The sequence below is a fragment of the Equus przewalskii genome, chromosome 2 (genome assembly GCF_037783145.1).
Source record: "Equus przewalskii isolate Varuska chromosome 2, EquPr2, whole genome shotgun sequence".
Classification (NCBI taxonomy): Eukaryota; Metazoa; Chordata; class Mammalia; order Perissodactyla; family Equidae; genus Equus; species Equus przewalskii.
The window spans coordinates 119,064,347-119,090,715 of NC_091832.1; the positions used below are offsets into that span (position 1 = coordinate 119,064,347).

General features: G+C 43.5%; 2 protein-coding genes across 8 annotated transcripts in view; one reads left to right on the top strand and one right to left on the bottom strand.

Moving 5' to 3' along the window:
• Nucleotides 1-170, bottom strand: part of GSTCD (glutathione S-transferase C-terminal domain containing) — a 130,852-nt gene extending 130,682 nt beyond the window's left edge. Inside the window, exon 1 of one of the 2 annotated variants that reach the window (XR_011537825.1) lies at nucleotides 1-134. The gene's annotated coding sequence lies outside the window, so the exon portion shown is untranslated. The other variant, XM_070611814.1, reaches the window with a different exon arrangement.
• INTS12 (integrator complex subunit 12) lies at nucleotides 168-24,510 on the top strand. Of its 6 annotated transcripts, none has more exons than XM_070611816.1 (8): nucleotides 176-298; nucleotides 7,801-7,965; nucleotides 9,340-9,417; nucleotides 12,092-12,244; nucleotides 14,147-14,334; nucleotides 15,976-16,135; nucleotides 20,601-20,747; nucleotides 23,821-24,510. In XM_070611816.1, the coding sequence occupies exons 2-8, from the start codon at nucleotides 7,810-7,812 to the stop codon at nucleotides 24,403-24,405; spliced, it is 1,467 nt and encodes a 488-aa protein (XP_070467917.1). In that variant the 5' UTR covers nucleotides 176-298; nucleotides 7,801-7,809; the 3' UTR covers nucleotides 24,406-24,510. The 6 variants fall into 6 exon arrangements, with proteins under 6 accessions (XP_070467916.1, XP_070467917.1, XP_008535082.1 ...); XM_070611817.1 differs by lacking the exon at nucleotides 176-298 and adding an exon at nucleotides 5,135-5,731; XM_070611818.1 differs by lacking the exon at nucleotides 176-298 and adding an exon at nucleotides 5,609-5,744.
• The last annotated feature ends 1,859 nt before the right edge of the window (nucleotides 24,511-26,369 follow it).

The following is a 26,369-nucleotide window of genomic DNA, read 5'->3' on the forward strand; positions in this document are numbered from 1 at the left end:
CTGGTCGCGGCGGCCCCGCCCGGCGCGGGCCTCCGACGCCGCCCCCCGAGTCTCGGCCCGCGGGCCGCCCGCCGCCAGCCAAGCCGCTGGAGGGACACCGGGCCGCGGACTCGGAGCCGGCGCACCGCTCTTCGTTCATAATCCGGCGCACCGGAAGGAGAAAGTGCGTCACTTCCTCCCGTCGCGCACCCACAGGCGCTCCGCCACGCCCCGCCGCCGGAACCTTTGTGCTGCGGCTGTAGGCCGGCGGCGGCCCGGCCGGTTCCGAGGAGCCGGGGGAGCTGGCGGCGGCGGGGCGGTGAGTGCCCGGGCCGCGCGACCGGCGGGCTGCGAGGCTCGGAGGCTGGGGCGCTGCGACCGGGGTGTCTGTGAGGAGCACGGAGAGGCGGAGGGACCAGAGCCGCCCTGGGCGCCCGGCGCGGGGCCGCAGGGGGCGGGGCGGGGCTGGAGGAAGCCCGAGTTCGCGCGGGAACGTCCGGGCGGGGCGGGAGCGCGGCAGACCCCTGAGGCCCGAGGGACTGGCGCGCCAGCTCCGTCCGCGCGCGGTGTGCACGCGGGTGGCACGCGTCCTCGCCCCCGCTCCGCGCCGCGTGAGGCAGGGAGGCCCGCAGGCGGGGGCCCGCAAGGCCGGCCTGCAGAGCCGGGCCGTGGGCGCTGCGGGTGCCGTGTGGATGTCGGGGCGCCGTGGCCTGCAGAGCCAGGCCGTGGGCGCTGCGGGTGCCGTTTGGATGTCAGGGCGCCGTGGTCTGCAGAGCCGGGCCGTGGGCGCTCGTGTGCCGTTTGGGTGTCGGGGCGCGGCGCGCTGGCGGCAGGTTGGAGTACCTCCTTTGGTGCTTTCTGCGAAGTGATTGGGAGATTATTGGAGCTGAGTGAGCGAGCAAAGCCCGCTGTATTTGCCTTGATCCTTCAGTAGCTCCACAGCCATCATTTTGTGGGCTTCGCAGAGTCGCAGGACGATGGGCGGAAAGATGAGTGTAGACTCCGTCCTTAGAGCTCTGTTTTACAGCGAAGAGAACACCTGTGCACCAGAGTATGGTTCCAGGCCAGAGGCAGCCCCACGAGGAAGCGGTGCACGTGTCCTGGCAGGGAGGGGGGCCCTGGTCTCTGCAGTGGAGGACACGCCAGCTGTACACACAGTCCTGGCGAGACGTCGTGTGAGAGCTGCCTCTTGAGGGGGTTCAGAAACCTAAAAATGGGCAAAAAGCTCCCCAGAGAAAAAAAGAGTAGAAGTGGCAAGGCAGCTAATGGCTCTGCCAGAAGGCAGGTCTGGGGGTGAAGAGGTAAGGTTTGCTGTGCCAGTTAACGCATCTGCTTAAATGCTAGGGCAAGAAGTTGGGTTTTATTTTGAAGGCATTGGGAAGCCTTAATTTTTGAGGAAGAAAATGAAAAAAAAAAAGTGTTTCAGGAACATTAATATGGCAACAGTGTTGAAGTCGAGGAGAATAACTAGATTATTGCTATAGTACGAAAAAGCTAATGAAGGCCTGAATTTGAGTGGTAGCAGTGAGGTGGAAAACAGGGAGCAGGTGTGAGAAATGTTGTACCGTCAGAACCCACAGTAAAGGCCTGCTGGGTGTTGGTGCTTGAGAGATGAGGGACTCAGCTCTGCCTAACCGAGTTGTTTCGTTTATTGGAAGAAAGTGCACGACAGGGAAGTCTGGGGGAGGTAGTCATCATGTCAAGTTTAGTCGTCACTGAACTTGAGGGACCATTAAGACAATCTGGTAGACAGTCTGCTAAGCAGCTGGAAATGCAGGATTCGAGCTTAAGAGAGACTGGGGTGGGGTAAACATGGCATCCTCTGCCTAGAGGTGGTGGTTGAGAACGTGACATCCATGAGATCACCAGGGAAGAGACTGGTAGCAGAACTAAGGCAGGTAGACAAGGACAGATCCTTGGGCAATGCCAAGAACAACAGGAATGAGAAGATGAGCCAGAGAGAGTAGTCAGAGACAGAAGAGGAAGCCCAGAGAAGGTGATCATGTAGAACTCGAGGAGGAGAGGGGAGTTTGAAAGAGGAAGTGGAGAGCGTGATCTCACCTGGCCAGCGTTTGCCGAGAACCTGCTGTGTGCCGGGTGCAGACGGCAAGACCGGTCAGAGCTGGCCCTTGTGGAACTTGGGTTCTGGTGAGAAAGACAGGCACTGTTTGCATAATTAACAGTGTAGTAGCTATTATCACTAAGTACAGGATATTTGGGGGCCGTATAACGGTAACACTTCTTGTTTTGTTGTGGGAATGTGCAGAAAATGAGACTTGAAGGATGAATAAGATGAGGGGTTGGACACTTTCTACTAAAGTACCAGGTGAGAAAGAGTTGCTATGTCGAAGGACTTGAAGTAGGTCGTGTGGCCTCAGCAGAGAGTGGGGATGGCCTGAGATACCAGGTAACATTTGGTGAGCGTGTTGTCTGTACCAGGTACTGTCAGCCCTGCTTTCCCTGTATTACCAGATCATGCAGTCATCAGAGATCTTGTTCAGAATTTGGTTCTTTACCTTTGGACAGTGAGAAATGAAAAGAGTGTTTTGATCAGCAGAGGGATATGAAAAGATTTGAGGGGGAGAGGGAGGTTGTGGGGACTCTGATGAAGCTATTACAGGGGCCGGATGATAGATGGATGATGGTGGCTTGGTCTGGGGTGGGGGTAGTAGTGAGGATTGAAAAGAGAGATGAACTTGAGAGGTGAACTTGAGGAGCCTTGGGTGATTAAATGGGGACAGGGATGAGGAAGTGGGAGGAGTTCAAGCTGATTCTCTGGTTTCTGGCTGGAGCAATGGGGCAAGTATCACTTGAGAAAGGGAATACTACAGGAGTAGTTGGCTGGGAGATGAGAGAAGATCCTGATTGTGGCTCTATTAGGGCTGCGTTGAGTAGGAGGCACCTACCTCAGTGACGTATCCGGGTCACGCTGGCAGTTCGATCTTGAAAGAGATGCATAGGCTGGAGAGAGAAATTCATAATCTCTGGCAGAAGTGTGTGGATCAAATTGTCCATGGCAGTAGTTCTCAAATTTCAGAGTGGACCAGAATCACTGGAAGGTTCAATGCAGACTTCTGGGCCCCCTCCCAGGGTTTTTTCTCCAGTAGGTCTGGTGGTGGAGAACAAGAGTTTGCATTCTAACGGGTTCCCAGGCAGTGCGCATGCTGCTGATCCAGAGAACACATCTTGAGGAGGTATAGACTGAGAGAAGAGGAGACTCAGAACCTAACCTTGAGGAAGTCATTTTTTTTTTTAAGTGGAATAGGAGGAACCTACAGAGAAGGCTGAAAAATAAGTAGGAGGAGAAAATAGTATTTGTTATATTTAGCTGAATAAGGCTGTGAATACTTTGGTGAGAACATTTTCATGGAGTGGTGGGACAAGGCCAAATTGCAAGAAATGTGGCATAAGTAGAAGGAATGAAGAAAGAATATAAAAGGTAGATGACGTTCTGAGGAAGTTTTGCTATAAAACGAAGAAGACTGGCTAGAAGAGGCTTGAGTATATTTAAATGTGAATGAAAAGATGCTTGATGAAAAGATGCCAGTAGAAGGAAAGAGACTGGGGGCTGGAGGTGGAGAAGACGCAGTTAATAAGCCACAGCTCAGGGTTCCTGAGGGGGAAGGAAGAGCTAGGATCCAGGTGCTGGAGGTGGAGAAGACGCAGTTAATAAGCCACAGCTCAGGGTTCCTGAGGGGGAAGGAAGGGATAGGATCAGGTGCTGGTGGCGTACGTGGAGAGTCCCGTCCTTGTTTATCAGGTGGGAAGGAGGAGAGGAGGGGTGCAGGTACGTCTGTACGTGTGGTGACAGGAAGTCGACTTGGTTCCTCTCTCACAGCTTCTGTTTCTTTGTGAAGTAGGTGAGGCCGTCTACTGAGACAGGGAAGCAGTTTCAAGGAAAGTCGAGAGAGTGTGACTGGCCTCTGCAGAAAGTGGGGAAATTAGTTGACGGGAGAAGCACGATAGGATTGCGAGGTTGTGTCGAGTGCCTGGGCGAGAATGGTGACTGCACATGTGGAGTGTGTATGTGCTCCTCTCAGTGCCCTTAGAGTTTGGGTGTGGGTGGGGAGACGGTGGTTAGCAGCGGATGGCTGCAAAGCAGGAAGCTGGGGCCTAGGGATGGGAGTGCTTAGAGTACTGGAGAGTCCTTGCAAGGCGGAACTGTGGAATGAAAGCGGGACAGGAAGTAAAGTGACACACTGCAGATAAGTCAAGAAAGAGAAAAGAGATGAAGAAAAACCATGGTTTAGTGTAGGAATTTCTGTGTCACTTATATGCGTTTGTCATAGACAATTCCTAGCATGAGCAAAGAATTCACTCCCACCAATGTCACTGCTACCACTTTCCTAGGTCATTGACGTTTTTTAAAGTGGTTAAGATTAATTTTCTGACGTTCTCCTTTTTTTAAAGCAACATCTAGGTTTTAAATTAAACCTACATTTAAAGCATTAAATTTCTTTCATATATCTGTATCTATAGATGTACATCTGTAACTATCCATCCATCCACATGCCACACTCTCGGACTTTGTTTTCTAGAATTCTAATCTACAGTAAGAATGATACGGCTCTTTTACAGTCTGTTTTGGTCATGGGTTTTGGAATATACATGAAAGGTATTGTATAGAAGTAACATGATTTCTTATAACTTCAGGAAAATATTTTTTGAAAATAATAAAGTAGATAAATTGGCAAAGTTATACCACAATTGCTGACCTCTTCAGGACTTCAGTAGACGGAAAATAAATTTTCACTATATGTGCATTTACCAGTAAGAAAGGAGGAGTACTAGAAACCAGAGAAGGGAATCAGAGGGGAGAGGAAGAGTAAGACAGAAAACTGAGAGGGCAAGGATAAAACACACAACCTGGAGGGTTTTATTTTAGGCCCAACTACTGTGTTCTGTTTGATGAGGGCAAAGAGGTGACAATAAGGAGAAAGCAGAGGGAACAAGAAACTGGAGGCCTCTATAAATTCACAGTATGGGTAGAACGGGAGTAAAGAAGTGGAAAAAAAACCAACCCGAAAAGAAAGAGTGTCTTGGTACCTGGAAGAGGGTCCTGGGTCAAAGCGTTGGAAGAAATAGAGGAGCAGAGGAGTGTAGTCAAAGAGGAGAGTAGTCGTGGCAAGTGTCAAGTTTTATTGGCTGAAGAGGAAGCTCCTTGGGGTTGAAGATCTCAGTAAAGTGAGTGCAGGAGTTGGAGAAGATACCAGTTTAGAAGCAAAAATTGCCAAAGATGTTGGCAGGGAGAGATGACCAGAGCCTGGTGCGAGTGTTCTGTACATTAGCAAGAGTGTGGATTTCAGGAGGCGGTGCTGATAAATGGTGGCCATGGAATTTTCTCCCAAAGCAGCGATTTAGTCTAAGGTCTCTGTAGACCTCTCTTTGCTCTTTGAGTAGGAAGAACTCAAAGGAACACTTCTTGGGAGGAGGTTGTGAGAATGGTGATGTCTCGGGCGGGAGTGGGGGGTAGGGGGGAGGCAGACAGTAAAGGTGAAGAGATAAAAGGAGTTCTTGAGAGAAAAGTGGAGAATACAGGGGAGTGTGTCGGTGATGAGTAGAGTCTCGAGGATGATGGGCAGTGAAGTTGTTGTGGAGAGGGAGAGGCTGAGCCTAATGAGGGTCCTGGGGATTAGCGGGGTAAGCAGTCTGTGCCCTAAAGCAGCCGTGAGTAGATGTGACAGGGAGAGGAACACCAAAGTTGCTGGACAGGCTGAAGCAGTGGCCTCCAACCCTTCTCACCGTGTATCCTGTGAGTAAAACAAGTGAGCACACTTCCATACCTGCGTATTTAGTTACCAATTGTATGCATCACTACTATCACGCTGTATATTAATAGTTTATTTTTTAATTAAAAAATAAAAAGGAATTCTAATATTTTCTCCCTGTATTCCACTGTAGAGACCCCTGGGCCAGAGGGACATGTTGCTAATTTAGGGCAGGGGTACAAAGCCTGTTCAGTTTTATAATTGTGGGATTGTATAAAAAGAACCAACTCCAAGGATCCTATTGGGATGTCAGTGTCTTTGATGTGGCTCCTGCAGTCTGTGACCTGGGTGCTGACTTGTCACTCATCTCTGCACCTTTCATCTGTGACTATGGAAATGTGTAGTGATATGATAAATACTTTGATTCTGCTTTTCAGCATAGAGATTTCAAGTAGTGGTTTTTCTAGTATACTAGAAGGATCCTTGTAAGTCTCAGCTGTTTGGTCACTACCTCACGAACAGATTGTTCTGGATGAGGAAACCACCGTGTCTAGCTATGAAGCTACGTTAGCGGAAAGACGAGGCTGTGTTCCCCGTCCACGCGGGAGGAGAGGCACCTTTGTTGTCCTGGACATTTTAATGAGGGGCCTTCTCCTTGGAATGTGTGTGGTGACCCGCCCCAGGAGAAAATTTAAAATAACCTTTCTGTACCTGTCCCTATATGCAAATGATGGTATGTGATAATACAGTCTCAAGAAGTGACAGAGGTTGCTTCTCAATTTTTGTTAAGTTCTTACTAATAAATCTGTTAGGGGTAGGTTTTTCTCCCTCTAGTATTGGCCTTTAGACTCTTTCTCATCAGGAATTCAGATATTTTAGTAGAGCACAGAAATTGACAATAATTCTGAGGCTATTAGATCTAATCTAATCCCTTCTTGAAAAGTTAAATAAAAAAAGCCTAGGGGGGCTGTATGTGTGTCTCTGCGTGTGTGTGTGTGTGTGTTTCCTGTTAGAGTTGGAGACGGATTAGCGGGGAAGTGGATGGAGAAGGAACAAACAAAATCCGTTTTCAGGCTGAGCATTCGTATGCCAAGATTCAACCTACAGCAAGTTCTAACGGCTTTATAAACCCCTGAAAATGAGAGATTACTGTGGAATCGCTGGCAGAACCTTACCTCCAGCAGTGCAAGTGTGTTGCCTTATAATGTTAACCTCAAGGATAGAAGATGATTTCAAGCCTGAGAATACTGATCAAAGGATTGAACACAAAGTCTACATTTTTATTTTAATAATTCCTTGCCTGGAGAAGTGTTTGAAAAAGTGACAATCAGAAGTAGAACCACATGATAGAATGGATATTAGTGGAAAACAAAACTTTTTAATGTTTTGAAATTTCCTAAGCCTTTGATGAGTAGCCTCACTGTTTTAAGCTCCTCAGGATGGAGGGCCTTCTCACAGGCCCTGTGGGAGGGAGATGGAAGGGTGGATAAGTAGATTCGGCACCTTTGCTCAGAGACCTTGCTTTTTAAAATAGGTTCAGGCTTGAGATGCCGCTTCTACGTGTGACCCGACAAGAGGATCACTGGTGTGTTTTCTGAGCTTTCAGGTTAGGGCTGAGGACCACGGAGACAGACAGAGGCAGCTGGTGTGAAGGCTGCAGCACTGCCCTTCGTGTGTAGCTGCCATTCAGTGCGCCCTCCAACCGTCACCCTCCTGTGACGCCCCCACCCTGAATCTTCCTTTGTTTCTTTGTCCTGAACAGAAGGTTTGAGAGAAGAAATTCTGATATGTAGTGGACTCCACCTAAACACGTGAAGTTCATGTGTACTGAATATTTTAAATCAGGAAGCGGCTCTGGCAGGGAGGAGCTTATCAGGATTCAGAGCTTGGGTTTGGGGACACAGAAAACTGATAATGCTGTTCCTTGGGGGGAAAGAACTAGATAATACCAGTCAGGGGTAAGAAGGAAATTTACCTTTATCTCTAATAACCTTTTGGATATTTTGAATTTTGTATCATGTACACAGTATTACTTGTTATAAACAAAAGAAGAAATAAATTTTGACATAGATAATTGCGCAGTGTCTCTACTTTCTCCTCTCTTTTTCTTCAGGTGTTTGCAATGGCTGCTGCTGTGAACCTGGAACTTGATCCCATTTTTTTGAAAGCACTGGGCTTCTTACATTCGAAGAGTAAGGACTCTGCTGAAAAGCTGAAGGCATTACTTGATGAATCTTTGGCTCGGGGCGTTGATTCAAGTTACCGTCCATCCCAAAAGGTGCCTCCGGGAGTGAAAGCGTGGAGGGAGCTTTGTAAGACCTGTGGTAGTGCAGTAGCAGCGTTTAGACCATCCCAGGACTCTCTCTCTGCCAAGTCCTCTCTCCTGGGGCGTGAAGAAATTCTCCTCCTTACTTTCCTCCTTCCTTCAGGCTTTCAGAGGACAGCCACGCGGCATGGATGAGTTAGCTGGGTGGGAACGGTTCTGTTCTGATGCTTTATGTCTAGAGAAACCTGCTGTTCACAGCATGTTTTAATGTTTAATTCTTTATGATGAAAATTTTTTTTAAAAGCTGCTGAATGAAACCATAACTTGTAATTATTCTCTGATGTTTTAGGGGCAAAAAATCAGGAAGTAAAAGGACAGGGATTTTGCAAGGAAGTGAATTGAGTATGGGTAGGATAATTTAAGGGAAAAGCAGGTGTGTGAGAACTGTGTGCCCCAGTCTTGACCATGACAAAGCCGCCAAGTGGGTTTGTGTGAAAAGAATGTACATTTTGGAATCAGACAGCCCTGTTTTAAATCCCAGTCGTCTTAGTGGTTGTGTGGTCACAGATGACATAGCTTGAACAGCTGTGTCCCAGGTACTTTTCTGAGTGGTGTATGTGTGTAATTAATTTTAATTGTGGTAACAGTCCAGTGAGGTAGGTGTTGTTTATTTTCCTCATTTTACAATTAGGAGACTGAGGCACATAGTATCTTCATTTCACCCAGGCTGTTTCTTTATTATTAAAATGGGGATAGTAAGAACTACATTGCAAATTTGTGAAAATCAAAAGAGGTAAAGTATGTACGTCACCTAGTGTCCTGCCTGCCTGGTACACAACAGCTCTTAGAGAATGGCAGCTGTTACTTTATTCTTAAGGCCTACTGCGACCTTATTCCAAACTTCCCAAAGCTCTAGCCGTGCAGCGCCGAGGTCCCAGGTCTGTGGACCCAGATGCGGATCAGAGGAGGGGACAGAGCTTGTGACTAGGGCCGTCTCCTCCAGGTCTGTGGGCCCAGATGCAGACCAGAGGAGGGGACAGAGCTTGTGACTAGGGCCGTCTCCTCCAGGTCTGTGGGCCCAGATGCGGACCAGGAGGCAGAGCTTGTGACTGGGCCGTCTCCTCCAGGTCTGTGGCCCAGATGCGGACCAGAGGAGGGGACAGAGCTTGTGACTAGGGCCATCTCCTCCAGATCTGTGGGCCCAGATGCGGACCAGAGGAAGGAACAGAGCTTGTGACTAGGGCCGTCTCCTCCAGGTCTGTGGGCCCAGATGCGGACCAGAGGAAGGAACAGAGCTTGTGACTAGGGCCGTCTCCTCCAGGTCTGTGGGCCCAGATGCGGACCAGAGGAGGGGACAGAGCTTGTGACTAGGGCCGTCTCCTCCAGGTCTGTGGGCCCAGATGCGGACCAGAGGAAGGAACAGAGCTTGTGACTAGGGCCGTCTTCCAAGACCTGGAGCTCCAGGTAGGCCGGGCCCCAGGCTTCACACCCTAGTGAGCAGGGGAGTTTTGTGCCCACCCTTCTTTCAACGTTAGCTCTGGTGTTCCCAGTCCTTCTAACTGTCTTTGAAGAGTAGAGCCCCTGTGACCTCATTTCCTGTCATTCCCCTTCCAGTAGGTTCAGCAGGTTCACACCAGCTGAGTTAGTACATCTCCACAGAACACATGACTGAGTTCCTTCTGCTCTGAGTGTTGGTATCATCCAAATAGGAAAACCTGTTGTTGCTAAAGAACCAGTGTTTTGAGATTCTAAAACAAAGGGAAGTTCATCTATTAGTACATGAAAGATTTATTGTGATTTAAAAGCCTGCTGCCCTTAGGTTTCTAACTGGAAGTTACTTGGTCGGTTCAGAGAAAATACTTGTTGGGTATTTAAAAAGCACAGGTTCATCTGATTTTAGCCTTCAGCTGAATCTTTCTGTCTCTAGAATTGTGTGAGAATGATTTAAGCCAGTGTTTTTCATATGTTACCATGTGTAAGATCACCTGGAGGCAGTCGTGTGCTTATAAATACTAACACCAGCCTCTCCAAGTGTAGTTCCACCGTAAAGATTAGTTGATATTTTCATTCACTTCAGTAAGTCGAATGTGAAATAATGAAGTTGGAGCTTAACTCATCCGTCAATGACTTGAGCAGCTTCCTTGCTGAACACTGCAAGAGTATGTCCTCAGTTTTTTACATTACAGACACGATACACTTAAGTTGGGGGCCAGCCTGGTGGCATAGTGTTAAGTTCACATGCTCCGCTTTGGCAGTCCAGGGTTTGCAGGTTCGGATCCCTACTGCAGACCTAGCACTGCTCATCAGCCATGCTGTGGCGGCACCCCACATACAAAATGGAGGAAGACTGGCACAGATGTTAGCTCAGTGACAATCTTCCTCAGCAAAAAGAGGAAGATTGGCAACAGACGTTAGCTCAGGGACAATCTTCCTCACCAAAAAATAATAATAATAAAAAATAAGATTTTCTCCATGACTTTCCTAAGTCTACGCAAGTGGTCACCAAACTTTCTGTAAAGAGTCACAGAGTAAATATTTTGGGTGTTGTGGGCCAGATGGTCTCTCTCACACTAATTCTGGCATGGCAGCATGAAAGCAGCTGCAGATACATAAATGAGTATGTATTGCTGTGTTCTAATGTAACTTTATTTATAAAACCAGACAGCACAACAGTGAGTCAGCCTGCTGCTGCTGAGTCGAGCCCTGCTTCTCGGCCCTTCCCTCCCTTCCTCCTCAGAGGCCACTGCTGCCCTGAAGCTGGCGTGTAGCAGCCCTGTTTACGGTTTATACTTTTGGGTCTCAGCATGGAAGACAGACTGCACTCAGATGTTCTGATTTTATTGAGAATGGGAGGGAAATGCCCTCCTTTTTTTGGTGGTTGGTGATTCCAAGGAGCTACCATGTGCATAACCTTTTTATACTATTAACAACATTAGATAACAAGCGTGTGTATCAGCAAAGCTGTGATATATGCTGTAATCCAAGAACGAGGATTCAAAGTTTAACACGGATGTAAAGACAACCCGCAGACTCGGGGAGAGTGTTTGCAATTCGTGTTGTCTGTTAAAGAACTTGTATGCAGAATCTATGAAAAACACTTTAGACTCAGTAATAAAACAAACAACCCCGTTTTTTAAAATGGGCGAAAAATTTTAACACCACTTTACTGAAAGAGGTACATGTATGGCAAATAAGCACTTGAAAAACTGCTCAACATCATTAGCCATTAGGGAAATGTGGGTTAAATCAATGATATGCCAATGCATACTTATTGAAAAGTCTAAAATTAAAAAGATGAGCCATACCAAGTGTTGCTGAGGATGTGAGGGACTGGGGCTCTCGTGTACTCCTGGTTGAAATGTAAAATGGTATACCACTTTGGAACATGAGTTGGCAGGTTCTTAAATAGTTAAACCTAGACCTACCATATGATCCAGCCATTCCACTCCAAGGCATTTATTCTAGAGAAATTAAGTGTATGTGTACACAAAGACGTATGATGTGAATCTTCATAACAACTTTATTTTTAGTAGCCCCAAACTGCACACAATCCAGATGTCTGTCAATAAGTAAGTGGGTAGACAAATTGTGGTATATCCATTCAATGGAATACTATTTGGCAATATAAGGAATGAACTGTTGGTATACTCAACAACATGGATGAATCTCAAAATAAATATGCTGAGTGAAAGAAGTCAGACAGAAAAAGAGTACATGCTGTATGGTTCCATTTATGTAAATTTCTAGGAAATGCAAACTAATCTATGGTTACAGAAAGTAGCAGTGGTTGCCTGAGGAAGGGAGAACAGTCTCCCTAGGATGGATACCTGCAGGAGTGATTACAGAGGGCCACAAGGAAGCTGCAGGGGACGATGGATGTCTGTTATATTGATCGTGGTGATGGTGTCACAGGTGTGAAACTGGATGGCAAAACTTATCAAATTTTACACTTGTAATAGGTGCAGTTTGTATGTTAGTTATTTCCGAATAAAGCTGTTTAAAGAAAAGAACGTTACATTGATCACAGTGTGATGTCTTAATTTTGACTGAAAATTGTTTAGATTTATGATCTGTTTTGTACGATATATTAGATAGACTGAATGTTTATTTGTGGGTATCTTTTTATTTCACCTTTTAGGATGTGGAGCCACCCAAAATTTCAAGCACAAAAACTATTTCCATTAAGCAAGAGCCCAAAACCTCATCCAGTCTTCCTTCTGGCAGTAATAATGGCAGGGCCCTCACAGCGGAGAAGGTGAAGAAGGAGGCTGAGAAGAGGCCTGCGGATAAGGTGGGTTTCCCTAATCAGGTCAGCAGGTGACAGGTGGGTCAGCAGGTGACAGGCGGGTCAGCAGGTGACAGGCGGATCAGCAGGTGACAGGCGGGTCAGCAGGTGACAGGCAGGTCAGCAGGTGACAGGCAGGTCAGCAGGTGACAGGCGGAAACGGTGTTCTGTGCTTGCTTCCTTTCTATAACAGTGGGTAAAAGCACATAATCGTCACTCAGTAAATATATTTTGATAATTATAGACGTTAACTTTTTTGAAAAATGAGTAAAATTTAGAAACATGTTTGGACCGTTTGCTGAAGTCCTTGTCAATGAATCTTTGAGCCCTGGGAGATGTGCTAATTTTACTTCAATGTGTAGCTCGAATATTCCCGATGGCACAGCTGTTGAGAAGCATAGATAGAGACGAGAGAGTAAAGATGGAAATGACCAACCGTGACGTTTGTTACAGAATGACGTGTACCTGAACAGGGCTTCAGGTAATTCTTGGGTCGTCTGTTTTGAATGATTTCTGCACATGGTTAATTATCAAAATTTTAGCACTTAGTAGAGAATACAGTAAAAAAGTCTTTGGTAGCCCCTGCCCTCAAGGTGGGGTATATTAGTCCCATATGTTTTCATACTTTTTTCTGAAATATTGGCTATTCATAAACTATATTGTATTGTTTTCTGTACTTTTAAACTTATATAAATGGTATCATGCTGTATGCCTATGTGTGTCCTTTGGTAACTTTTCTCCACTTAACAATGTGCCTTTGAAATTTACATTTGTTGATATGTGTAGATCTATTTCTTTCAGCTACCATATAATATGAATAAGCCTGTTTATCCATTCTCTTACTGATGATTAGCTTTTTGCTCCCGTTTCTCTATTGTGATGGAGCTTCAATCAGCTGTTTTATATACACCTCTTTGTGCACATGGTGATAGTTTCTATAGGACGTGTTCCTAAAAGTGGGTGTAAGAGGATAGGTACATATTCAACATTACTAGGCATTGCCAAATTACTATCCAAAGTGGATGTACTAAATTTAGACTCTCACCAATAAAGTATAAGAATTCCCAATTCTCCATATTTTATCGAACTTGTTTGGGGTGGAGGGAGAGGACGGTTGACTCTGAGCCAGTATCTGTTGCCAGTCTTCCTCTTTTTGCTTGAGAAAGATCGTTGCTGAGCTAACATTGGTGCCAATCTTCCTCTATTTTATGTGGGATGCCGCCACAGCGTGGCTTGATGAGTGGTGCTAGATCTGTGCCTGGGATCCGAACCTGCAAACCCTGGTCCGCCAAAGCAGAGCATGAACTTAATCACTATGCCACTGGGCTGGCCCCTTATCAGACTTTTTAATTTTTGCCAGTCTGACAGGTAGCTATAACATTAATATCTTAAGGAGAGGAGCCAGAATTTGCTTTGAAGCAAGTATGACAATGTGTTAAGTCTAGATGACTGGCAGATAGTTTGTTATTTACCTATTTTCAGTATATTTTAAATGTCAGTAGTTCATAATTAAAAATATTCAAGATAAAAAATAGCCTTTAAAAATAGCCTTGTTAGTGTTGTGGCTTCTCAGTTCAAAGCATCTCATGTAGGGGGAGAAAAAGAGAAGTATAAAATGCTTTGAACTTCCAGAGTTCTTTAATGGATAAAAGAATACAAAAAGAAATACAGATAGATATAAACTGCTCTGGCTTATTTATTTCCACCTTGCTGGTTTCCTTTAACATAATGGTGCTGCGTTCGTTCTAAATGTGCAGATCTTTAGTGTGTGCATCTGTCCCTAACTATGTGAAGGTGTGTCAGGTGGACCTGGTCGTTGCAGGCTGTCCATGCTGTCAATCCTGTCCGTCTCTCAGTGATTTGAAGTTTGTTCTCACGTGTTACTCTCTGATTGGGTGCTTTTTATAGGTGAAATCTGACATCACTGAAGCACTTGATCTTCCCAAGAAACCTAGATTGGAGAAACCAGAGACACGGTCCTCTCCCATTACCGTCCAGACCAGCAAGGACTTAGCCATGGCTGACCTGTCCAGTTTCGAGGAGACCAGTGCTGACGATTTTGCCATGGAGATGGGCTTGGCCTGTGTTGTTTGTAGGTGGGTTGTCCCTTGCTGCAGGTTCTTTTGTTTCTTTGTGCAGAACAAACAACTAAAAAAAATTGGACCAATTGTTGGGTGTTTTTTTTTTGTTTTTATTATTTGGAGGCAGGTAGGAGATAAGTAAATTATTCCCTATGTGCTGCCCATGTAACAATTTAACATCTTAAAAATCTTCAAATACTCTGTCTTCCTGACTGTGGTGTCTTTAATCTGTTGTGTTGCAGTAACCTTTTCTGCGTTCCTGGGTTCTAGAGGGAAAGTGATTGTTGCTTTATTCTTTAGTGAGGAAGATAAGTTCAGCAGACTTGATTATTTCCCTCTTTTTTAAAAGAAGTCTGGGTTTTTTTCCTGAATTGTTGATAGTACTTATAATGTAAACTGTTATATATCACTTCCTAAAACACCATTAAATATTTTCCTAAAGATAATCAAAATGAAATCATTGGCTCATGTAGGTTATTCTGAGTGTTACTTTGAAACTTGGGTACATAATTATAAAAACGTAGCTAATTCTGCTTAGTAGAAAATACGTTTTAAAAATCAGAATAACTAGATTTTAAACTTCTTAGTGCTGGGGTTATATTTTTAATGATTAATGACTTTCACTGCCTGGAACAACAGAAAAGATTACCATCTTGTTGCTATTTTCTTCATGAAAATGTTGAATTCTGTTGTGTTGGGACTGAGTAGATGACTCTGAGCTTTTGTGAGCCCTACAGAGAATCAGTTAATGTGCTTCTGAACAGGATCGTTTGCCAGAGCTTCATTGTTTTCACATATATTTGGTCATTTCAACCTTTATCTACCATGAAGGTCCTCTCTCTTTTTTTTTTTCTTGGTGAGGAAGATTGACCCTGAGCTAACATCTGTGCCAGTCTTCCTCCATTTTGTATGTGGGATGCTGCCACAGCATGGCTTGATGAGCAGCACGTAGGTCCACTCCAGGGATCCAAACCCCAGGCCGCCAAAGCGGAGCACACAAACTTCACCACCATGCCACTGGGCCAGCCTGGTTATCCTTTTTAAATAAAGAAATGGTAAAGTGAACATGGGGAGAGAACTCGGAAGTGTAACCCTCCGTCAGGAGACTGATGTTAGTCTAAGGCTGTGGCAGTTGCTTTTTGTGCTGCTGGAGTCTGGACTTCTGTGATACACATATTGTTTCCTTCTGTTCAGTCGATAGGAGGTTTCTTTATTGAACACCCTGTGTCTGCACAGTAATGTGGTAGGCACCGTGGAGGATCAGGTCCAGTTCCCACCTTTAGGCAACTGACACATTAATGAAGGTAGACAGCAGGCAGGTGACAAACATAAAGGAGTTTAATGGAGGGATAAAGAAAATGTTATGAGGCTGTTGGAGGACTAGCCGAAGTCTACTACCTTCTGGAGAAAGAAAAACAGGACAAGGAGAATGGCCACGTTTAGTTACTAAGGTACCTTCTGTATTTATTAATGGTTGAGCATAAACTTTGAAAGTGAAGTGCTTGTGCAGGCGACACTTTGCAGGCTTGTTGTTTTGCTCTTTGGTTTTCTGGAGTTTAATCGTCTTTAATATATCAGACTTTACCACAACAACCCTGAAATGCCTTAAATTGTTGCATTCAAATCAGTGCAGTGTGTAATGGTGTGTGTTCTTAGGCAAATGACGGTGGCATCTGGTAATCAGTTAGTGGAATGTCAGGAGTGCCACAATCTCTACCACCAAGATTGCCACAAGCCGCAGGTGACAGACAAGGAAGTGAATGACCCTCGCCTGGTGTGGTACTGTGCCCGATGCACCAGACAAATGAAGAGAATGGTAGGAATCACTTTTCTCTCATTTAAACAGTCTCTCTCAATTGTTTCATTGATATGTGCTTTTCAAAATAAAAATTTGAGCATTTAAGATAATGGAAAAAATGTAATATAAGCTGATTATTTAACTGTCTGTATATAGTGTGTGCATGTGATCTGTGTGTCTGTGCCTGCAGACCAGACCATGTCGTGTGCACTTCTCTTCATTCAACTTTCCGCTTATTCTCATACAGATACACAAACAGAACTGAATGCCCACAACATATGAATAACCCTTACTAGCATGTCAGTGTGGTTACAAACATGTAAAAATACTCCGGAGCACGGTGGGAAGTGGTGAGGAAGCAGCCCCAGTGTCTGGCGAGTCTGGTGAGGAGTGTTGAAATGTCTGCTCCTGAGGGAGCCTGACCCACAGACCCACAGGCTGTGTGCAGACACAGGGTTTGTCGAGATCCTGCCCTTCCATCCCTGTCACTGTCCTCAGTCTTTCCCTCTTGTCCTCCAGGGACCATTTACTGTGTTCCCCGTGCTCCCGGTGCACTGTCTGTCTACTGCTCGCTAACACAACTGCCTTTAGTATCATCGTGAAACACTTTGTCGTTGGTTATAGTGGATAGTTTTCCAACCTTTATTCATTTGAAAAGTAGGTAAATGAACTTGGTCACTTTCCTTTTAGAGAAATCCGGTTGTTACTTATTTCAGCGACTTGTTCTCCTCCCCTGCCGCTCCCTTGCCTTAGATTAGGGACTGCGGATACGTGAGTTCCCGTGCCTGGCGACCAAATGAATTTCTACATAAAGTTTTGTGACCAAGTGTATCTTTTTAAAGTCAAAAGTACTTAGTTAAAAGGAAAAAAATCAAGATATCTATTTTACCTTATGATCAGTTAAATCAGATATAGGAAATGTTTTTATTCATTCCTATGAAAAGTAGTAAAATTTCAGTAGTATGTATACTTTCTGTTTGCAACAGGAATTTCTGTGACAACATATTATTTTTCCAATTCAGTCTGATTTTTATTTAGTTTATTATTTAAACTTGCCCTCCAGGACCTCGACCAAAATGATTACGGGTGAGCACTAAAGTGCATTCCAGGTCATTGACAGAAACAGGCACTAAGAATTGGTACTGGTCAAATAAATAATTTGTGATAATGATGTCTTTCTTTAGTATATCTTCAAAGTTTTTTAATTATTATTTCATTGTAAGTCTCTTAATAAAGTAAACACTGTCTAAGTTTTTCTCCCACATTTTTTGTGACTTGGCTTACAGCAAATCTGTATTCATGGTTCTAACCCTCTTTCTGGAGTGAACTTTGGCAGCTAAACGGATATCCCACAGTTACTCCAAGTTCAACAACTTTAAAATTAGAATTGTTTTCTTCCCCACTCAATTTTTTTCCCCAATTGCCTGAACTAGAAAACGTTATCCTTGATGCCTTTCTTAATTCCATATCCCTTTGTTACCAAATTTGTTAATTCGACCCCTTCTATACTTCTCAAATCTGTTCATTTTGCTCTTATTACCCTGTTCCACAAATCCCTCATTTCTTGTCTGTTGCTTTAGTCTCTTAAGAGGTCTCCTTACGTGATGTACTAAAATTAGAACAATTAGAATTATTCTTCTGAAATATTTTTCTAACTTTATCTGCGTAAATATACCCAGCAGCTCTCAATTACTTATATGTGAGGCTATACTCATTAGGGTGGATGCATGGACCCTCTTTCTGTAACCCAAGCCTCCCTTTGTGCCCCTCTCTTGCACCGCTTCACCATGGACATCCACCTACCCTGGCCGTGCCAGACCGAATGTGTCCTTCCTTGAATCTATGTTCTCATTTGTTCTGCTTCTCAGCTTCTCTTTCTCTGGGCTACCTTTTATTCCTTATCAGCTTTGCAGATTAAATATGTAGCTCATTTATCAGTAAGACCATGTCTCATTCATTGACCCAGCCCCAGAGCAGAGCTCAGGACTGGGCACATCCTACATTCTGTCGTTCTATTTTACGATACATAAAATGGAGGAAATGTGGATTAGTACCAGAAATCAGCAGTCAGCATGTTCAGTCTGTGTGTCTGAGAGTCAGAGGCCTGAATGGGGGCCCCTGACTGGTGTTAGAATATGGTTAGAATAAAATACACCGAGTGGACCTGGTGAAGTACCAGGAGGCACGGTCTGAGTGAGCCTGGAGATCGGGATCCAATAAACACAGGTTCAGTGAGAGAGGAGCTGGGGACAGGGGTACTGAATCCAGTCGTTCTCACTGTACGTGTGTCCCGTGAGGTGCTCATGTGTGCATTGCTTGTTGCTCCAAGGTATCGCAGAGATACTGGACATAGCACCTCGTAGCCCCTTTCTCCTTGCAGTGATTTCTTCCATGGGGGCAGGTTCTGCAGTATCCATCATAGAAAGACCTAGTCAAGAAGGTTGTGATCGTGTGGGGCAGGGTCCAAGGTCGTCCTTCAGTTGTGATTTTCTCTCTACTAGGTAGTGGGTTTGCCCCAGCACCAGGTAAGAGTCTCATGTGACTTAGCGCAGTGCTTCTCAGTCTCAGGCAGTACCACTCTCCTGGTCAGCAGCATTGGAAAGAGGCAGTGGTTTTGATTGCTGTGCTGCTGGCAGTTATGCCCTGAGTGGGGAGTTTCATACATTCTGCAGTGTGTGAGGCAGCCGCTCTGTGAAGTACAGTGCCTTTGTTGAGCAACACTGAGTCAGTGGTAATATCCTATTTCCCTGGACTAGTATTACCAGCAAAAGACAAAGACCTCTGGCTATTTCTTACTCAACTTCTGAGATGAGTAGGTGAAACAGAGGAAGCAGAAGAAGATCCAGCCCTGGTCTCCTAGACGGAGGTGCCCTCAGGGCTTTATCGTGGTGGATCTGCATCTGCTGAGGCACACGTGAGGTGGGCTTTGGAGTCTGAGCCTGGAGTCGTGTACATGGGTGCAGGGATTGTAGACTGAAAGCCCTGCTGATGGAGCCATGCGTTTCTGACTGGCCTGCAGGCTGCAGTCTCCTCCCGTGCTGCTGCAGTAGAGGGCAAGGTGGCCCTCCTTTCCTGCTGGGAGAGAGATTTTACCACAGTTCTCCAGCATCCTTAGTAATACTCTGAACTGACTAATGATCTGAATGTGGCTCTGTAATTGGTGTTTGAAAGAAAGGTACTTTCATGTGCAAAGTATGTAATATAAAAAACAGGATGGATTGAGACTTAAGGATCAAGATTATATAGTGTTGCAAGCCATAGCACAGGAAGATTACACAAGAAGGCCCAAGCCAGGATAAAGCAGGCTGCACTCGACCTTCCAGAAGTGGGCACGGATGAGTGACAGACTCCCTGGTGTGGTCCTGCGTGGCCTTACCAGGATTGTCAGACTGTGGGATGGCTGCGAGCATTTTCCGCTTGCAGTAGGATGGGTTCTTGCAGACTCAGTTTTCTTACCCTTTGTAAACAATGCTGATGAGTAAATAGTATCTGTTAATGTCAGCACTCAGCATGTGCCAGACTCTGGGCTGGACTCTCACCTAATGGTCATTCATCCTCATGACCCACTTTGAAACAGATGGTGTCACCTCGTGCTGCAGATGAAGAGAATGGGGCTCTTGGAGATGGACGTGTTCTACCTGAGGTCACATAGCTAAGGACGTAGTTGAGCTGGGTTTGACTCCAAAAACTGTGCTCTGAAACACTGCACTATACCGTTTATAGTATAGTGATTGCCTACCTGGAAAACACTAAAGAATAAACTAAAAAGTGACTGGCGTTTATGAGAAGTTAGTAAAGTACCTAGTTATACAGTAAAGGAAAAAAACAATTATTGGTCAAAATAAAACTGAAGATGCTTGTAAAGGAACAGCGGGTGCAAATTCCTCTTTGAGAACATAGATGTTTGTATTTGTGTGCTTTCTCTAAGAACTCATCGTGCCTAGTTCTGCATTGTGGAAAACCTCAAAGAGTTTCATCGTTTATCACTAGTAGTTTTTTCTCCCCATTCTGTTTTTAAAACCATAAATTGAGCTGAACTACCTTTTAGCTAACCTGCAGTTACTCAGAGAATTTGCCTGAACCCCTGGAAGAAAACTCCTAAATCTTAACGAACCATAGTAAGAAATAAATGCACATCATTATGAGTGTTGCCGACTGGTTACAAATAGTTTGTGATTTTCCTTTTTTTCTTAAATAGTTTGGTTTATCTTGTTAAAATGGTATTTAGTCAACCCTAATATGCATGATTTCTAAAGCTTCATATTACCTTTACTGTTTAGAAACTAATAAAATCTATAAAACTATTAATATGATGATAAAAATCATTTGTACAAGAGTCTGTATTTTCAGTGTCATTACAATATTTTTTAAATGTTCAACTGTATTTCAAGTCAATGAGGAGTTCTGTGATAGACTTTTATTCTTTTCTGTGCATTCAACTAAGATTTTGTAGCTAATTTAATCTTAACACTGATTTTTACAGGCTCAAAAAACTCAGAAACCACCCCAGAAACCAGCCCCCACCGTTGTTTCTGTAGTTCCAGCTGTCAAAGACCCATTGGTTAAGAAAGCAGAAACTAAACTCAAACAAGAGACAACTTTTCAAGCATTTAAGAGAACGGAAGTCAAGGTACAGTACATTCCATTTTATCTGAAGTGGGATTTTAATTTAGTTGACCAAACAATGGTTACTTCGGAAAAAAATCAGTAAGAGACTTTCTGTGCTAAGCGGCTGTATGTTGGAAGTCAAGGCTGCATTGCTGTTGACATTGGGAGAAAGGGGACACTCACGTGATTGTTTAATCTCTACCTCTGCTGTTTCTCTTCTCATCACAGTTTGGAACTGTCTGTCGTGTTCCACAGCGACGCTTCTCAGACCCTTGCCTCCCCGCAGGGCTGTGGTGTGGATCTGAGGCCTCTGCCCTCAGTGGTGACGGTTCGTCTCACATTACTCCTGCTGATTGGCCCCACAGCTTGTTTTCTCCCTGCTGTTTGGCTGCTCAAGTTTTCTTGCTTTGTCTTATTTTTCCTTTTATTCTCATGAGCCTTCATAGCACCTGCCTCTGATAGTAAGGAGCCAGATTATCTAGTGAGAATGTCACCTTTCTCACTCCTAGGTTTGCCTCCTGAAAGCACGCTACATTATTATTAGCATCCTTGCATTTGATATCGTGAAGTATTTTTCTATCTAATTTTATAACAAAAAGAATGCTTTTACTGAGCTATACATCCCAATTTTAAGCAGAGTACTAAAGATGGAAGAAAAAAATACTAGCCCTAAATTCTCAAAGGTTGACCCCAGAAAATTCTAAAGATAGTACCCTAAGAGGCTGTAAGTAGCAAAGATCAAGAACCTTGGTGTGCTGATAAAGGATATGAATATGAAGTACTCTGAGAAAGAGTCTGGTCATTTTATTTGCAGATCATTTTTAATTTGATTTACCAGGCAAGAGTTGATACCCAAGGAATATCCATTATTGTTTTGTCATATAGAAGCTGTGCGAGTTGGAATAGGAGTAACAATAATTCATTGAAAGTAACTAGAGTTGCTGTATTCTATACTTAAATCACTTTTAGGTAGATTTTTGTACTAACCTATTACACTAAAGTTTATTTTTAGGAAATCCAACGTGGAATAATTTTATGGCAAATAAATTAAGGCCTTGGCTGTCATGTTTGTTCTGATTAAGAGGTTTTGGTGTTTTTATGAAAAAGTGAATAGATTTTTACTATGAAAAAAATTTGTCCTCATTCATATATAAAAAGCAAATGGCTTTCTAACTGGGATAATGAGCAAGAAAATATTTATAGTTAAAAACAGTTGAGAAATTTACTTCTACACTGAAATAGTAAGGAATTGCTTGATCTCCCTTGTTTGTGTTATTTCACTTTTGTGTGTCCTAATATATGATGAGCCACCTGTCGTTCTGTTGAAAGGCGGTACCAGTAACAGCAGGCCATTGAAATGAAATGCCGTACTCACAGAACTTGCTTTCTCGTCTGCGCTTCGTGAGTGCTGGCCTTTTTAGTTACTTCAGAGGAGTTTCATCTGAGAAGTTTGTGGAAAAATCATTTAGCCAGATGGCAGACAGTTTTATGTTTAATAGAAAGAAAAGGAAAAAAACTAGATCTTTCGTAACTGAAAATTAAAAGTTTACCACACCTGTGTCCGTTTGCTTCCTTGACTTCTTCTCATTACCTGTATGCATTCCTCTAGGAATTTATTATTTATGTAAAGTTTATCTTCTCTAGATAACCTTATGAGATAGTTATTGTTATGAGGCTACTGTAAAAAATCCTATCATTTTTCAGAGTATGTGAACAAAAATCTTGACTCCTCCTCTTAGAAAGATCTCAGAGCATGCTCTATTTTGATTACTTTTCACATTGGTTACAGATGTTTACCTGTATGTAGTATTGAAGGCTACATTGTAAGAACTAAAAACATTTTTATCAACTCTTTTAGAATTCAGTTGTGAAGTATAACTGGATATATTTTAGGTGTGACAACTGCCATATTTTTAAGTAAAATACTATTCGTAAGACTTTTTCTTTTACCTATGTATGAATTTAACACTTTTGTAAATCTCAAGAATATGAAGGTATAAAGAGTGCCAGTGAGAAGTTCGGTTCATAATTAACTTGAACAAAGTACATTTTTGCCTAATGAGAAGGTTAGAAAAAAAATTGTTCTCATATGACTAAGAGAAATATTATTTATATAGCAGCATGGGTGTTGCTGTTAGCTTTGGACTGGCCAAGGAAGTTAATTAGAGAAACTGAAGTGTTAAACCTTTAAGAAATACGTCTGGGAGTGAGTTAGACCTGCCCACACGTTGCCGTGCGGCTTGTGGGGCAGCTGATACATCCTTTGTACAGACGCAGGGCCCTCTCGGGTGATAATTTTGATGGAAACAGACACAGTGTGGAAATAAAGTCATGAGACCTTTTAATGCATCTCCAGAGTTGTACAATTCCAAATAGTCAACATTGCACATCTGTACATGTTTTGCAGTACAGTAGCTATTTGCTCAAAATCTGGGGAGAACTTCAAAAAAATGGGTTCAGAATCTCATACATTCACTCAATAAATAATTAAGTGAATCTCTTTATCTCAGACGTCTCCTAAATATCCTGGATGCAACCATTTTTGTCCATTAAGAGTAGATTCCTTTTTTTTTGTTTGAAGATTTTACTTTTTCCTTTTTCTCCCCAAAGTCCCCCGGTCCATAGTTGTGTATTCTTCGTTGTGGTCCTTCTAGTTGTGGCCCATTTTTGAAGTGGTCCACAAGTTGTTTGGAGCAAAGTCTAAAGAATTAGATGTTGTACTGAGCTAGATAATACCTTTGGGTGAAAAACAAATTAAAACGTTACGTCTGATTTTGTGATATGGCTTGTAACTGAATCCAAAAGCAATTCTTAAAAAGGAATTTTGTATATGTATTTTTTGGAATCATTAGAACAAGAATATGTCCTCTAAAATTTCTTTTTTGGAAACGGTAGTACCCATTAGCTATGGATAAGTTTTGTTGTGTTTTTTTCAGAATTTCATAAGAACTTAATTTTGATGGTGTGATTTAAATTTCCCAAGTCTTTACTTTTGTATAAAAAGTCCAACAACTAAACGTGTTATATATTTAATAATATTGCATTAGGTATTAATTATACTTGGCTCTAATACAGTATTATCTTGTTCTTTTCAGCCATCCACAGTTATTTCAGGAAATTCTTCCACTACCAGTGTTTCTTCTTCAGTAACTAGTGGCCTCACTGGATGGGCAGCTTTTGCAGCCAAAACCACTTCTGGGGTTCCATCAGCAGCAAAACTGAGTCTAGCGACCCAGAACAGCAGCGGGAAACCTGCGGCCTCGTCAGCTAACCAGAAGCCTGTGGGTCTGACTGGTCTGGCCAGCTCCTCCAAAGGCGGAATAGGTTCCAAAGTAGGTTCCAGCAGCAGCACCACACCCACCGTGCCCCTGAAGCCCCCTCCGCCTCTGACTTTGGGCAAAACCAGCCTTAGTCGCTCAGTTAGTTGTGACAATGTCAGCAAAGTAGGTCTTCCTAGTCCAAGTACCTTAGTTCCAGGAAGTAGCAGCCAACTAAGTGGGAATGGGAATAGCGGGACATCAGGGCCTAGCGGAAGTACCGCCGGCAAAACCACCGCGGAACCGAGCAGCTCTCCCTCCACGTCCCTTAAAGGTCCCACTTCCCAGGAATCACAGCTCAATGCCATGAAGCGGTTACAGATGGTCAAGAAGAAAGCCGCGCAGAAGAAACTCAAGAAGTAATGTGGCCAAGTAGGTGTTTAGATCACATTACCCTAAAGATTAAAATCTTATTGTTGGGACCTTAACCATAATACGCTATAATTTAATAAAATCTTCCTAGTGAAATTTCTATTATTTCTTACCTTAAAATACTAAATATTATTTAGCAAAACTTGGAAATCTTTGGTATTTTAAATCTGTTTATTTTTATTATAACAATTTCCATACTGTGAGTGAAAACAATAATTAGAATGACTAATTCTTGATGAGAACTTCCAGAATCCCAGAAGACTGGTAGCATATATGAATTTAAAAAAAAGAATAGTTCCGCTTTTAGCAAAGCCCAAGAATTGATCCTGCTGAATAAGGTGCCTTACAAGGTGGCGGGATGACCCAGCACGAGGCTTTCTGCTTTCCCTCCAACATTCTAGATATTCGGTGTCCGTCCCCAGCCTCGTTTCCGTTGATTCTCCCTCTCCCCCAAAATATTTCGTCTCCCCTTTTTCACACCCCTGTATGTATGTTTGCCTTTCTTAGCACCTGTGCCAATTATTTAGGGATTCATCTCTTCCGGTAGATTGTGAGCTCTCGTGCCCTTTTAACGCAGCACTTTTCTCACATTGCCAGTGTAACGTATGCACTTCATATTTAATAAATGTTGGATTTTGATTCATCCTGGTTAGACACACTCCTGAGAATTCTTGAGAAAAACCCCCATTCCAAGAGTCTTCGTGGATAGATAATTTTTGACTTGTTTACATACTGATAGCTTCTTCCTAAACCATGAATAAAACATTTTTACTGCCCAGAAATGTTATAACATTTTACGTCATTTTAGTTAACTTTGTATAGAAGAAGCTCCTATATAATGATTAATTCTTGAAATTGCTTTGAAGTATGTGTGTCTAGATAGAGTGTGAAGAGTGTGAGTTGTTGCCTTATCTGCAAGCCAAGACATTCGCCTGCCCTTGTTTTACATGCATTTTCTCAGGAAGACGCAAAGCGTTCTGGATCAGAGGAGCAGTTTATTTCTCATAGAAAATGCAGCAGCCGCGCTGTACTTCCTCAATACCTCATTTCATCCAGAAACTGCCAGTCCGGCAAATTCCCACTCTTGCTAGACTGAGCGGCCTTGTTCCTTCAGCTGAGAAGAGTCGCTGAATCTTGGCTGTGAGCCTCCAAGCTCAGACTCTTCCCTTTCTCCCTAGGTTTTTCTAACATCATTATTCTAAAATACATTGGTAAGTGATTTCTGTGAAGATAAAGCTTTTTTTAAAGATTTTATTTTTTTTCTTTTTTCTCCCCGAAGACCTCTGGTACACAGTTGCACATTTATAGTTGTGGGTCCCTCTAATTGTGGCATGTGGGATGCCGCCTCAGCATGGCCCGACAAGTGGTGCCGTGTGCGCACCCAGGATCCGACCCGGCAAAATCTTGGGCTGCAGAAGTGGAGCTTGTAAACCCAACCACCCAGCCACAGGGCCGGCCCCAAGATAAAGCTTTTTAAATTAAGCTTGACCTTTTTCTAAGAAGAAATATTCTTTTAAACTGCTCTGTTAAATAATGGCCCTAAATTATTTATAGTAAATTAGAATTCAAGATTATCTCTGTTATTACCTTTCATTACTTACAAAGTGGAGTAAGCATCTATTTACATGTTTAAAATCTACCTGCAAATGTTTTTGTTTTGAGAAACAGAGATTTCTGTTGATTAAACATCAATTTGGCATTAACTCCAAATCTCCTTTAGGGTCAAAAGGCCAAAAGAAAGAAAAACAAATCCATCATTATTTGTGTATAGTTCAGGGCCAGTTTGGACTAAACTGGACAAAGTGACCTGACACTGGCTCAGCTCCACAGCTCTGACAGTTCATGTGGCCTCAGCACCTACCGGACATTCAAGCAGCGACGCACGTGGCTGGCACACTGGCCCTCGAGCGGGAAAATGTCCTCCTGTCACCGTCAACATATGTGCTGCACCGAGT

Excerpts from the sequence above, each read along its gene's own strand:
- INTS12 (XM_070611816.1), top strand. The coding sequence starts at position 7,810 with ATGGCTGCTGCTGTGAACCTGGAACTTGATCCCATTTTTTTGAAAGCA. Across the intron at positions 9,418-12,091 it reads TCCAAGACCTGGAGCTCCAG|GATGTGGAGCCACCCAAAAT; the intron begins GTAGGCCGGGCC and ends TTCACCTTTTAG. Across the intron at positions 20,748-23,820 it reads TTAAGAGAACGGAAGTCAAG|CCATCCACAGTTATTTCAGG; the intron begins GTACAGTACATT and ends TGTTCTTTTCAG.